At 36.7% G+C, this 13,837-nt stretch overlaps 3 protein-coding genes across 4 annotated transcripts; 2 read left to right on the top strand and 1 right to left on the bottom strand.

Moving 5' to 3' along the window:
* Positions 1-442: 442 nt before the first annotated feature.
* Positions 443-4,742, bottom strand: LOC147759187 (uncharacterized). The gene is made up of 3 exons (XM_086998523.1): positions 3,995-4,742; positions 2,708-3,508; positions 443-2,474 (listed from the first exon to the last, which is right to left on the bottom strand). Exons 1-3 carry the CDS (start codon positions 4,361-4,363, stop codon positions 1,065-1,067), a joined length of 2,580 nt encoding a protein of 859 aa, XP_086854649.1. The 5' UTR covers positions 4,364-4,742; the 3' UTR covers positions 443-1,064.
* Positions 4,743-5,154: 412 nt separating this feature from the next.
* LOC147759186 (uncharacterized) lies at positions 5,155-7,803 on the top strand. The gene is made up of 3 exons (XM_086998524.1): positions 5,155-5,288; positions 5,921-6,509; positions 7,183-7,803. Coding segments are annotated over exons 1-3 (702 nt in total). The 5' UTR covers positions 5,155-5,286; the 3' UTR covers positions 7,294-7,803.
* Positions 7,804-8,242: 439 nt separating this feature from the next.
* LOC106179627 (uncharacterized) lies at positions 8,243-13,515 on the top strand. Of its 2 annotated transcripts, none has more exons than XM_013563344.2 (3): positions 8,243-8,396; positions 11,256-11,821; positions 12,291-13,515. In XM_013563344.2, the coding sequence occupies exons 1-3, from the start codon at positions 8,384-8,386 to the stop codon at positions 12,306-12,308; spliced, it is 597 nt and encodes a 198-aa protein (XP_013418798.2). In that variant the 5' UTR covers positions 8,243-8,383; the 3' UTR covers positions 12,309-13,515. The 2 variants fall into 2 exon arrangements, with proteins under 2 accessions (XP_013418798.2, XP_013418796.2); XM_013563342.2 differs by having other exon boundaries at positions 12,286-13,515.
* The last annotated feature ends 322 nt before the right edge of the window (positions 13,516-13,837 follow it).

The following is a 13,837-nucleotide window of genomic DNA, read 5'->3' as shown; positions in this document are numbered from 1 at the left end:
TATAAATGATTCTTGGGTAGGAAAAATTGCTATATTCTCCAGAAAAATTAGAAATCGTCCAAAAATCTCTTAACCCAATACCTTTGAGTTGTGCCATATATTGTGGTGTCAAAATTTTCTTGGACTTAATTACAAAAATGAGTCGCATCATTTGTTAAAACATTAAATTATTTATATTGTTTGACGTTTACGTGTTCAGACATAATAATTATAATGATAATATTAATAATTAACTATTATACCGTCAATGACATAGATGGGAGTAGAAAAAAAAAGAAATCTTATCAACCTGTAAATGTCCTTCATCTCTTAATACATATGACAGAAAGATAGAAATCTAAATAAACTAAACATTAACTCCTGTAATATATCAATCACATCTCCATCCCATAACATCAGTCGTGCAACCCATTCAGCTGGATAAGAAAAACGTTCTACCAAAAAGATTTTCACCCGTCTATTGAAAAAGTATAATGTCATAATAACTATGATTGTATTATGAAATATTATGAAATTTCTTAAAGACTTATATCTTGATTTAGGAACTGTATTTGTCTGACGCTAATCAACACGGTTTGGCATACAGTGGGATTTCTAATGTTAATGTTGCCTCAAATAGAAAGGATAAAACATGTCCGCCACTTTCAAAGATAAAATACCTATGTACAAAAATACAAATTCTAAAAGATAATTTCAGAAGCACACCATAACAAGAAGGAATCAAGAAAATTAAGCAAACACTGATGTGTGCATGGGGGAGGAGGAAACAGAATGGGGCTATTTTGTGCTATTTTCTTTTCCAAAATCTCTACTAATAGGCATATACTGTGTAATAACAACACTACCACATAATCAAATAAAAAAATGGTGCCAATAGCAATGTCCAAATAGAACGCAATGAACAGATATAAAATAGATATACGCTAAAATAAACTTTATCAGCATAGTCTTAATCGTACAACAGTTGAACCCTAGTCGCAGGTTACGAAAATGTACATAGAGATGACATTTTATCAATCTTAATTATCAGTTGAGTTCCACCTCTTTCAAGAGAAGTTGAGTTATTAATAGTGGTTTTCGCAGGCGTAGGTGTAGTAAACACGTGAAAAATATTTCTTCGTCACGCTTAAAAGTTTACAGGCATTTGAGACGCCATATTTTAGCACTGGCTCAGACACACGCAGTGGAAGCATTTCGTACAGGAACCAGGCTGGCATTAGCAATTTTCTCGCCACTAGGGGCTCTACGGCGTCGGTGTAACACGACGCCAAAATATCATTGATGATGATGGTGCCGTTCATGGTGTGGGGACAAAAGGCTCCGGTGACTTTCTTACTGCCTGTTGCCACAATTTCATCCATAAACATGGCATTAGTCGCAGGGTGATAAACGAACACCGCATCTCCAACTCGGATATCACGGGCGGCTTTCAGGAAAAATGGGAACGCTGAAGTTTTGGAGACAGCCTGGATATAATGACCTTCAGAAAGGATAAGGCGTTGCCCAGTTGAGGTCTCCAAGTGGACATATATAGTCTGGCAGTTGGAATCCGCATGGCCGAAGCAGAATATTTCCTCGAATCCGACCGAGCCATCGTCCCTAACACAAAGCACCTTGTCACCGGGAGATAGTTTGGCCATTGGTGTGACTGACCCATTGCTAAGTCGCACAGTGGAAGAGCCGTCGAAACAGTAGTACTGTGATGTTATGTATTGCTCGACTTCTTTTTCCAACTTGTTTTGTATAGCAACATCACTCAATTTAGGGTTTTTTGCTTTCAGCACTTGTCTCTTGTCGCGTGCTACGTTGATTGCATTATGGGAGAATTTCTCACCCTGATGAGCTTTTGCTATGTCATCAACGTGACGTATGATGGATTTTATGTAGCCTCTACGCTCTCTCCCGTCTTTAGTGACGCTGTTGATGAACACCATCCTGTCACCGGCCTTCTGAAGGATCGTCTTCATTTTGTCGGGAAGATTGCTTCTGAAACTTTCTGTTGATTTTCCGTTGTTCTCAAGTTCGTCCTTGTGAGTAGCTACAACAACCATATATTCAAAAATGACTTCCGAAAACAACGTACCTAGCTGAATCACGGCGCCCAATTCCTCTTGAGATGGCATTTCGTCGCAGCGAATGACAAACAAGAACACGTCGATACCGTCCTCGCCTTCGAGCAAACTAATACAATTCGCCAGCTTCTGCAGAATATCTAACTGTGCCTTAGTCGACACAGCCTCTAAGAGGCCGGGAGTATCAATGAGTCGCAAATCACGGCCACCCACATTAGCACAGTGCGATGACAGGTCTTTCGTTACAGCGTCCGAGGAAAAAGCTGCTCGGAAAACCCCTTCTTTTTCGACCATCATATTACAGGTGGAGCTCTTTCCGGTCCCCATCTTCCCGACGGCGACTATGTTGGTGTGCTTCCCCTTAGCATAAGCTTCTGGTAGTTGTTCATATGTATCAGTTACCTGTAATAGATGCCCATAATATAACCAATCTGTTTAAATTCAAAAGCTTATAACACATTGTTATGAAGGGATGTCCTCAATAATTCTAGGACATTTGCACAATATCTGAAAAATAAAGGACTAGAGTGTTGACCTTGCTATAGTGTTAAGCTATTCGCCTCATTTAACCGACGTGTTTGAGAGAGAGAGAGAGAGAGAGAGAGAGAGATGTCAGAGAGCACGAAGTTATTCACCTTGATATATTTCTGGGTCATTTGCCTCACTCTACCGATGCATCTCCTTAGACCAACAGCAGTAGGGCTGAATTCCGTGTACGCTGCCTCTAAATGTCGAACGATTTCTTTATTTTTCGCATGGTCAGCCTTTCTGTGAGTGAGTCCCTGTATATTATCTGTGAATGTGTCTCGTAAACTTTCAAGATCCTTCTCAAGCTTAATTATATCATGGGGAAGGTCTTGGACCTGAGTTTGGTGATCTTGGAAGAAGGTGCGTAGAAACCCCAAAGCTGAACAAATGTCGTCATACCTGTCTTCCAGATCTTTAATCTGGTTCCCCAGTCTGTTTTCGAATTCATATGGCTCTGCAGAATTATCAAGTTCGGATAAAGGAGCAATTTTGGCCAGCATCGGCTTGCCTTTGCCGCCATTTTGTTCCTCGACTTTTTCTACGAAGCGATTTATCAGCTTCTGCAAATTGCTGAGATCACTTGATTTTGTTTCGCGGACGTCGTACTGCATTTCTGAAACACTCGAGTCAACGTTCACTGTGCATTCCTGAGTATTCCTCAAGTAATCTTCGATGTTATTCAGTTTACTGTTAGCACTTACATCGGCGCCATATTCTTTAAATTTGAACTCTGCGTTTGCTCCCATGTCCCGTTCAAAGTTCTCCTTCGCATTGCGACTGTTCACGCGCGCTGTTATGTCGATGGTCAGATAGCCACCGTAGGCTAAAGATGACACATAATGTGTAGGATGAACCCCAGGTTTTCGTCTCACACTTCCGCGTCTTCGGTCGTTCAGGCGCTTAATTCCCTGAGAGACAAAAATATTATTATTATTATTATTATTTCCCCCGATATGTCGCAAAAAAAATCATTCTCGCCAGTACAAATTACACACGGAATAAGCGTAAAGGCATGGATTGAAAGGGTAACTGTAAAACACACCTGTGATACACAACACTGATGTTCGTAAACATTTTACAATTTACAATTGAACATTACTATTTCTATTTTTTTTTTTTTTTGCATTTTTTATTCAGATAGTTATGTCAACAAACAAAAACTGAATAACTATATTATAATTATATTCTTGAACGTTTGCTTTTATTTTTTCATTTATATCTAGTCAATTATTTCCTTAATCATTGATCCATGCATGAATTTATTCATTTGTTTCTTTTTTTATCTCATTGCAAATTAATTGATTAAATCTGAAGTAATTTGATTAAATCTTCTAAAATCTTTTCAGAGAAATGTTTGACCTGATCTGGTTTCTTAAAAAGAAATAAAAACTCACAGTTTGCATACGAATAGACAGGCGCAGTGTGGTGACATCACCCTCCGTTGTATTTTCCCCACTTCCTTTCCAGCTAGCACTTGCTCCTGCCTCAGCCTTCAACCCCATGTTTACCCCAGGAATAGTCAAATCGAAAGCTTTTGCCTTGAGCCTCACAAAACCCTCACTGCTGCTGGTCTGAGTATCGCGCTCTGTTAAGTGCCCGGTAAATTGGCGAATTTTTATATCCCGATCTTTAGTGAAATCCAAACTATCCTCTTCTATGCCCTCAATTATGGCTTGTGTTTTTTCCATGGTATCAAAGTTGTATCCATCTCCTATTTGCAAGTCAGCGTGGCATTTAATCCAGTGTGGGTCGCTTGAATTCATGGTGCAGTCTATCTTTGCTTGTTTGTGCCCCAGTAAACTATACTGTCTAGATTATGTTCAAGTGTGTGTGAAGTCTTTTCTGCTAGCAGCGTGCCAGTTTTGAAAGTTTTACTTTCGCCAAAGTTAACCAGATTAAAACGCTACCCTGTCCTCTCTTTTAAAGTAATTTGATAACGCACTACCCTGTTGATTTTAAAGTAAATATTTCAGTGCAGAATATCAACCCTTTACCTTGTTGATATTGTTAGTTGACTATACTTCATGAGCAGAGTATGTGTTTGGTAACGACGACTTCCTGCCTATCAACATCAGTTGCTGTACGCTGTGCGAGTATCTGAAAGACGTGAGTTGAGGCTGGCTGGGCGGATGTTACCTCGTGCCGCTGATATGCAAATCAATAACGCCTAGGAGGTCAAGAGCTCAGGGAGCGTCTCATAACATCTAAATAACTTATTTCTGGCTAAAACAAAAGAGGATAAAGAAAATTATGTTTTCCCACTGATGTGAGCAATGTGGCAAAGTGCCCGTTTCCCACTTTCTTTAAGTTGTAGAATCGCAAATACCATCAATAAAGTGTCCAGGTTATAAATTATGTGTTGCTGTTTTGGGTGAGTTTGAAAGTAAATGATTTATCGTGTTTTATACATATACGAGTTACAATTTGAACACGGCAACTATACACTATAATGACAGGAAGATGAAAGGGAAGGGCTAATAGCGGGAAAATAATAAAAAAGAACTGATATATGTTAACAATTTCCCCTTGAATTTGTCGATCTTGGAACTTTGTGAAGGCCCCGGGAATTACCAGGGCATGCGCAGTTTGGCATTTATAGCCAATCTCCAACTTTTCCCTGTCAAAGCAGAAAGCACCAGTAGTAACACTTCGCTAGATCCTCCATTCTCTCCAAATAGGAACAGCAATGTAAGTATACATTCACGTGTAATGATATGTCACTAATGTAATGAAGGTAGATAACAGTGAGTTGTGCGTGGAGTCAGTTTCAGGCCAAAGAAACGGATCAGTAGTTTCAGTTCAACTGTCAGAGTTATAAAGGGTTAATGTTAACTGTGCTCGCTTTCACACACATGGAGATTATCAAGAACAGGCTTTAGTCATTATTGAGTCTATAATCTGTACCTTGGCAATTGTCTAATAAACATTATGGAAGTTTAAGTTGGTATGTTTTAGAATCTTTCTTTGTGCATATAATCAATTTAGATTGTATGTTATACATTTTGATATTTTATACTTTGCCGTAATAATAATAATAATAATAATAATAATAATTATTATTATTATTATTATTATTATTATTATTATTATTATTATTTTTATAACAATAATAATAACAATACATTGGAACGAAGACACAGCACTAAATAGTGTAAGAGATAGAAAGAAAAAACGAAAAATCCTATTCTAAACCGGACGAACCCTTTCCATTAATAAAATCAGTTCTCTTCTTTCAAATTAGATTTAGATTTTGTTTGTTTTTATTCTGAATGTTTTTTAACTGCAGTTTTTCATAATTCATTGCGAAATGTTTTTCCCAGGGCGACCACCAAAACCTACAACGTCATTGTTGTTGGCTATCTGGGGCAAGGGAAATCTGCAACTGTAATGAAACTATCCGGGGACCCTAATTATAAAGGAAAAGATGGCAAAATTACACGCAAGACTTTCAGGCTCAAGGAGCCGAGCTCGTCGACTGTCCATGTTGTGGACACACCTGGTTTAGGATCCCTGACAACAACTGACCACAAGATATTGGACAGAATATACAATGAAGCCAGGTGTCTGCAGCACGTGGATGCAATATTGATTGTGTTTAAAACGGACCGAATTAAAAACACTCAAATAAAAGCAGTAGATCAGTTCTGCAAAATTTTTGGAGACAATTTTCTTCAAAAAAGCATCATTGTCCTCACATTTGCTGATGCCATAAAACAGAAAAACAATTCCATCGGAGAATTTGTAGCCAATTCACCAGAGACATTTCAGAGTCTTTATAAAAATTGCGGTGAACGAATATGGTGTGTAGAGAACAGTGACTGGGAAGACCGAGAAGAGAAACAAGAAGAGTTAATAGAGCTGATAAAATCTGTTGAAACGGTGCCGTATAAAGTTCCTGGCGCTGGAAGGGTAATGCTCGCCTCCTTTATTTGTTATGTATATTGAACATTACCTCATCACTTTCGACTAGTTGTTTTAGCGTACGTAAAGAGAGACAAATACATTTGAAAATTGCATACGTTATTAGCCTAATTTAAAGGGGGCCATGGTGATATGAGCCAAAAAATATTGAACATGTCTTGTCATATATATTCAGTTCATGATTTTAAGCAAAACTTATTATTGGATAAGGCGGTGATAACGTCAAACAACCGTATCCGATAATTCCCGAAAAAAAGATTAATATAACAGGACTAAATGCACATCTATTCTACACACACTGGACAATAGAAGTGTCACCCCTACTGAACCAATACTTTGTGGGAGATAAATGACTGTGGAATGATATGCTCCTAGTATTATTTTATTAACATCAAATTTCACAAAACAAACGGTTCTGACTGAACAATTCAACTGTATCGATATTCTGACATTACTTATATTCCACCTCTTCGGGTAAATAACTTTGATTACTCTGATTCAGGGGGTGACACTTCAATTGTCCAGTGTGTGTACTCATGTCGTGTATGTTTTGTTATAAATGAGGAAGGGATTTTTTGTTCCTGTTAACATAACTTGATTTCATTACATTCCACACATGCGTTTTTTTTTTTTTTAGTTATTGTAATTATTTCTATTCCAGGTGATTTGCTGTGGAAAAAGTGCTGTGTGCATTGCTGTCACTGTTGCTATCGTTGGTGCTGTTGTCATCGCTGTTGCCGTCGCGGTTGGCGTTGCTGTCACCAATAGTTAAATACTTATACTGGTCAAAAGCAACTGAACTGATCCATGCAGAATAGCAGTATTTACTTTCACGCCAGCAATCAGGGAACATTCTAAACAGCGACATTAAAATAACCGCTGTGGTTCCGTAGTTGTCATGTGTCAGGTAGTTTAATACGCCGTTCCTAAATGGCGTTCATGATCCTTTTTAATGGGCATTTTTCAACGACTTTGACTGCTCCCGGATCTTACTCAATATGCAAGACACTGTGGGTTTAAGTGGAGACGGTTTAAAGGTCTGATTTGCTTGGCTTTTAAATATTTGGAGAACCTACGACATCTTCATAACTAGTTCAGTTTTTCAAGCTTCGTTGTCGTCTCTACATTGAAATATATGTAAGCCAGGGCTTCATAAGTTGAATGCATGATAATCTAGAAAAAAAAAAAAAAAAAAAAAACAGCATTGTGTTATTGATTTTAATGCATGGAATATATGTATATACTGATAAATTTGTTGACAATAAATGCACTTCTAAACGGTTGCAAACTGGTTCAATTGATAACTTGCTGGATTTATAAAAAGATAGTTCGGAATTAGAAGATAGAAAGTAGTGGGATCTGCATGCTTTTTCAAAGACTCACACATAACTATTTGGATAAATTCGTAATTTTATTCGGAAGAACGCAAAATAAAAAATATATAAAGAAATAATAAAGAAATAAGGAAAATTAAATATTCATTCATAAATAGAAATAAATTAATAATTTAATAAAATTTTACATTAATTATTAAATCAAAAATGCAAAACATGGCAATCAATGTAGTTTATTGATCAATTAACGTGCGGTGCAACAGGAGAAAATCATTCCGATCTGTAACTAATCTTTATTAAGACCATATGTTATGTTTTTCAAACATAAGATAAAAACGCTATATGGGGGGGGGGGGGGATTCAAAGGGTTAACCTTTATAAGAAGGACAAAAATATCAGCGCAGGTTTGCACATGCGCATTGGCAGTACAGGAAGTTTTGTAGTTGGATATAGGCACTTCCCAGATAGCCATTTTGTTAAGCTTCACTTGGTTAATCACAGGAGGTTAATACATAAAAGGAAAGTGGAATGACCGCCAAAGGTGAGTGATACAAGAAACATCTTCCCCTCTGCTTGTTTCTCCTGGTTTCCATCTCTATAATGCCCCACATTTACAGGAACGTAATATGTAGGCCTACATGGTGAACTCTTGTCTCGGTTTTCATGAATGATAGGTGTTACCGGTACAACTGAAGAAAAACAGGTTCTCAAGTGTTTAAACCACACGGTGATATGAGCCCTTGCCTGCGGTTATTGTCCTGCATGCAAAGCTGTAAACAAAAGCAAGGTATACCATCGACTTTTACTCGCTTCCCATGGACTTGTCCACTTCCTCCTCCACTTAATAAAATAATGACCCTAAAATTTATTTTGAGTGAACTTAGACAAAACCAAGTGCATTTCCTAACCCTGTGTCATAAATAGTATAGTATGCATGTAATTGTGTGGTTTACTGTTTCACTTTGTGAGGCATTCGTTTTTATCTTTGACCCCCCAAGCGATATCCCCCATATCCTGATCCCACCGTGCACTGATGTAGCTGCTTCTTACAGCAGACCTAATAGCATAAGTAACCTTGCGGTAGGCTAAGCGAACTACTGTTTGGTTAGTGGGCCTAAAAGAGTGGCTAAACCTCGTGCTCTATGTATTGTTTTTGGTGTGTTTACTGGTATCTTATCTGAATGTAAAGGCAGACAAAAATAAAATTAAAACGTGGAGAAACTTAAAGGGATAACAACTCTTCGTATGAGATCTACATTTCACAATTAAAAAACATTGTGAACAACTCATAGACATATAATATATTCTGTTTTACCAAAAAAAAAAAAATTATAAAACGCCAGTTATAGCTATTATTCTGATATCTGAGTTTGTCTTTAGACCACGTGACCTCCATTGATGACTGTATTCTGTTATAATCTCTTAGGAGATTATAACAAAAAGACAAACTTTTTAGAAAAAAAAAAAAAAAAAAAAACAGGGACTAACTTTGAATGTAAAAATGGATTCATTAACCATTGGTAAGTATGGAAAAATTGTTGTTTACTCCAGGAAAAATAATTTTTTTGGCTAAAACGAAGAGTTATTATCCCTTTAAGCTTGTCACGCACCCAGAACAATGGCACTCAATAGAAAAAGGGGGAAGAGCTTGACGTGAAGAATGTCAACTCAATGCCGCCAAGATTCCGTTTTATTAAAATTAAGAGAGATCAACAGAGAGAGAGAGAGAGAGAGAGAGAGAGAGAGAGAGAGTGCGTTCACAAAAGGAAAAGGGTCTTATACTGTAACAAAGGACACCGGTTTGTTGAGCATGAATTGCCAAACAATCCTACTACAATCCTACTACTAAAAAAATACCCCCGGAAAAAAGAAAAGAAAAAAAAAGTAATATATCTAGCAAGGAACTGTAGATTTCAATTATATAAGTGAAAGACAAATAGGTTTTTCTGTGGATCAAGTTGGAAAAGATGAGTATAGCCAGATTTATTACACGTTGACCTAGGTTGCTACATGTATGTCTCTTGTGTAGTGTTGACAAAATATTTAGCTATATGGACAAAGGGCCAAACCATCGACCGTGTGTCACACACGCACGTATGAACGCACGAGCGCACACACACATACAAACGCTCACAAAAATGCACAAACACACATAAACACACTCATAAACAAACGCACACACACGTACATAAACGCACACATAAACGCACACACACATACCTAAACACACGCACACACAAACGCACCCACATAAACGCACACATAAACACACACACACACGCACACGCACACGCACACATAAACACAAACACACACCAGTCTCCTTGGGAATGATTTTTGGTTTTATCATATATTTTCACGTTGTAAAAGCGGACAATAAACCCCATCTGTATTTAGATAAGATAAGTAAATATTATTTATGGACACTTTGGAGCCGAATTTGTTTACAGAAGATTACATAAGTGCTATGTCTAGACCGTGTCTGTTGTCACTGATACTACATGTATATAGTGAACATTAATTCCGACCCTCCTGATAATGAACAGACTAACAATGTATGACATCTAAGCTTTTTAAGTGTCGGCTCCAGTGGAATGGAACATGCTGTCACTCAGTTTATGCCAAATAGTGTCAAAGAATGATTTTTTTTAATTACTCAGAGCTTTCTTTAAATATGTTAGTGTACGTGCCTTAATGTAAAAAACGATCAGTGTAATTTAAAATGTCCCCTTTAATAGAATGCATCAACTGCGGTTTTGTATATTGTTTTAATTTTTTAATATGTAAAAGTTTTAACATTGAAATTAAACTGAACTTCATAGACTTAATAATAATAATGATAATAATTATTATTATTATTTATGATATGAACAGACTGTACTAAATAAATAAAGTCTTAATCCTCTGGTAAACAAAGGAGGTTGTTTTGATCGGTGTTAATTTTTTCGGGGGTGGGGGTTACATATTTATATCAAAATAATCCTTACAAAGGAAAATTCAGAATAAGGTGTTCGTATATAGAGAAAGCATAGATTATGAATTGAATATTTAAATAAGTGGCAGCTCCTCTACATGTACTTATTTTAATATAAATATCTGCCTTTTCCTTGTTGAAAGTTTGGACTCTTAGAGTGACCGACAGTTTCTCCTTAATATATCCTTTACAATTCCGTTGAAGTTGTTTCATATTGTAAGTTTAAAAGATAAATGAAATTGATGACTTTTGGTTTACCGTCAGATAAGACGTGAATACATTCGCCTCTTGCTTTGTCCTAGGCCTGGGCTCCCGGACTGATCTGCAGAAGGAATGTTGCTTTCTTTGTACAGAGTCCGAATGAAATCGTCTCATTTCAATAACAATCTGATTAAGCGAGACTAAGAGGTAATTGTGCATTTTCAGGGCCAACAGTGGTCATGGTTGTGGGCCGTGTGAACCAAGGCAAAACGGCCCTCGTGAGCACTCTCACCCGTAACAACCATTTGTCTGAAAAGAAGGACTGCTGTCAGAAGACATATCGATGGTACCCTGAGAACGAGGGGGAATGGTGGATAGTAGACACGCCCGGGTTTGGTTCATTGTCATATTCAGACGAGAAAGTTATGACAACAATAAAAAGAAAGGCCAACGGTATTGATCACGTGAATGCGTTTATTTACGTTATGAACTGCAGTAAGAGAATCACAGATTATGAAATCGTAACCTTAAACCTGTTGGAGTCTCAATTTGAGGATTTTCTAAAAAGCACAGTCTTTGTATTTACGCATGGTGACATATATCCCGGGCTGTTGACTCAAGACTTCATTGAGAGATTTCCCGAGACTTTCAGAGACAAGGTTAAAGAAGCTGACAACAGAGTTGTCGTCATAAACAATAAACCAAAGAATGACGATAATAACACAAAAATTAAACTCATACAAGACTATATTAAAAATATTGTAGAGTGCACCAAGGTATACCAATTAGAGGTAGGCTTCATTTTAATAATTACTAAAATGACACACAATTCAGACATTCCAGCTAGTGATACACGTTTTCAAGAAATTAGAATCCATATTCTTACATAAAGCTTTAAATTTTGAAACGTAAATATATATATATATATATATATATATATATATATATATATATATATATATATATATATATAATTTTTTTTTTTTTTTTTTTTTTTTGCAATATGTATTATATCAGTTCTGTTCGGAATGGATTATAAATTGTCCACTTACATTTCACGTCAGTTTTCTCTTTTATTTATTGCTTTAATTTCCCTTATAATCCTTTGAAAAATGTTTTTCTCGTGAAAGGTCAGTATACTCGACACTGACGTTACAGAATTATTATTATTATTATTATTATTTTTATTATTATTATTATTATGATGATGATGATGATTGAGCCTTTCACCTTGAATATTGTTTTTTTTTTTCAGAGTAGATGGTCGTCTCTGCTTAGATTTTTTAGTTTTGAAGGGATAGATGGCGACAAGGACAGCAACTATTCCACTGAAGAATTAGCGAGAGAATTGTCGTTTACTTAAAGACTTAACCCCTTTTGTTTGAGTTAAAATCGACTTAAGAATCAGGGATTTTTAAAATACCAAACTGAAAAGAATACATTACAGATGTGCAATGTCATGAACAACATATTCATCAGGAAGACGTATTCCAAAAACTGAGTTTTTGCAATTTAAATAAAAGATAATTGATATCAAAATGGAAGTAGTGAAATAGTTACTGCCATATAGTAGGGACATATGATAAAGAGACCTCTCTCGGCTAGTTTGAAATAAGATTGAAATGCCAGGCGCATTTTGTTTGGGCTTCGGGCGCTGGGAGTGAGTCAAAACATCATTGTTTCAACGTATCAGTGAACGTGCCTGATAAAAATGCAACGGCGCTGATCATATTTCCATGTTGATATTAAATTGTTTTCATGCATCCATTCAAAGTGAAACTAGGTCTTGTAAAACAGAAGAGTAGAGAAAGACAGAGAAGGAGAGAAAAGAAAGCCCACATGACGTTTTTTAATACTGCTTACTGTTAAGAAAAATATTTTTATTTAAGAAATAATACCAGGATACAGCGCACTGTAACAACGTTAAATATCCCAATTCTGTATATCTCAAGTACGTTCGTGTCCAAGCGGGAAGGTTATATTTAGAACTAATGACATCAACAGTTCTTGGAAGAGATGGAAAGTTTTCGTGTATAAGTTTAGAGTGGAAGGGGTTATATTAACGATAAAAGCATGTAAAAAGAAAGAGGAAAACATCACATCACGTGCTTCTCCAGCAGGCTTTGCAGAGTTCATTTCGGTAATTTTCAAGACTTGCGGTTTAATTGATTTACTCTACATTGCTTATGCATTGTAATCGAGTTAAAAATAATCTCTTCTATATTGACGTTCCGTTCTCAACCAGCTGACTGTAATCAAATCACTCAGGGCGCAAGGTCAACCGCCAGCCGTCTTGCTTGTCTAGGTCACAGATAAAATTAATATGTCGCAGGCCAGATTAAAATTCAGTCAATTGTATATTGGCCCTGGTCAAATTAGACTTTCAAGAATAAAACATTACCAGGTAGATTGAAATGTCAGTATTACGGCAGAAATATTACGTGAATATCTTCATAAATAAAGTAAAAACATATTACATGATAAATATCGCTTTTGATTATCCTTAACAGGAAAATTTAAGATTATAGGAAGCACAATGTTTAATTCACCACAATACAAGATTCCTTGACTGTTCTTGATACACCCCGAAAATAACCTTATAATGAGAGGTAGGGGGGCGTCTCGATAGTCCGAAGGTTCATTGGTCCGAAGGTTCATTGGTCCGAAAAGTGGTAACATTTTCATCAATTTTTTGTTCAAGGGTTCATTGGTCTGAAGGTTCTATAGTGAATATTCGGACCAATGAACCTTCGGACTATTGAACCTTCGGACTATTGCTACGGCCCCGAGAGGTAGATATGACATTG

The sequence above is a fragment of the Lingula anatina genome, unplaced genomic scaffold (assembly GCF_051362555.1).
Source record: "Lingula anatina isolate TDL-2025a unplaced genomic scaffold, LinAna3.0 unanchor82, whole genome shotgun sequence".
NCBI classification, from domain to species: Eukaryota; Metazoa; Brachiopoda; class Lingulata; order Lingulida; family Lingulidae; genus Lingula; species Lingula anatina.
This window is presented reverse-complemented; position numbering and strand designations above follow the sequence as displayed.

Coding starts and splice junctions, on each gene's coding strand:
- LOC147759187 (XM_086998523.1), bottom strand. CDS start 4,363: ATGAATTCAAGCGACCCACACTGGATTAAATGCCACGCTGACTTGCAA. Junction 3,509..3,994: donor TGTCTATTCGTATGCAAACT/GTGAGTTTTTAT, acceptor TTTGTCTCTCAG/GGAATTAAGCGCCTGAACGA. Junction 2,475..2,707: donor TGACCCAGAAATATATCAAG/GTGAATAACTTC, acceptor CATCTATTACAG/GTAACTGATACATATGAACA.
- LOC147759186 (XM_086998524.1), top strand. Junction 6,510..7,182: donor AAGTTCCTGGCGCTGGAAGG/GTAATGCTCGCC, acceptor TTTCTATTCCAG/GTGATTTGCTGTGGAAAAAG.
- LOC106179627 (XM_013563342.2), top strand. Junction 11,822..12,285: donor CCAAGGTATACCAATTAGAG/GTAGGCTTCATT, acceptor TTTTTTTTTCAG/AGTAGATGGTCGTCTCTGCT.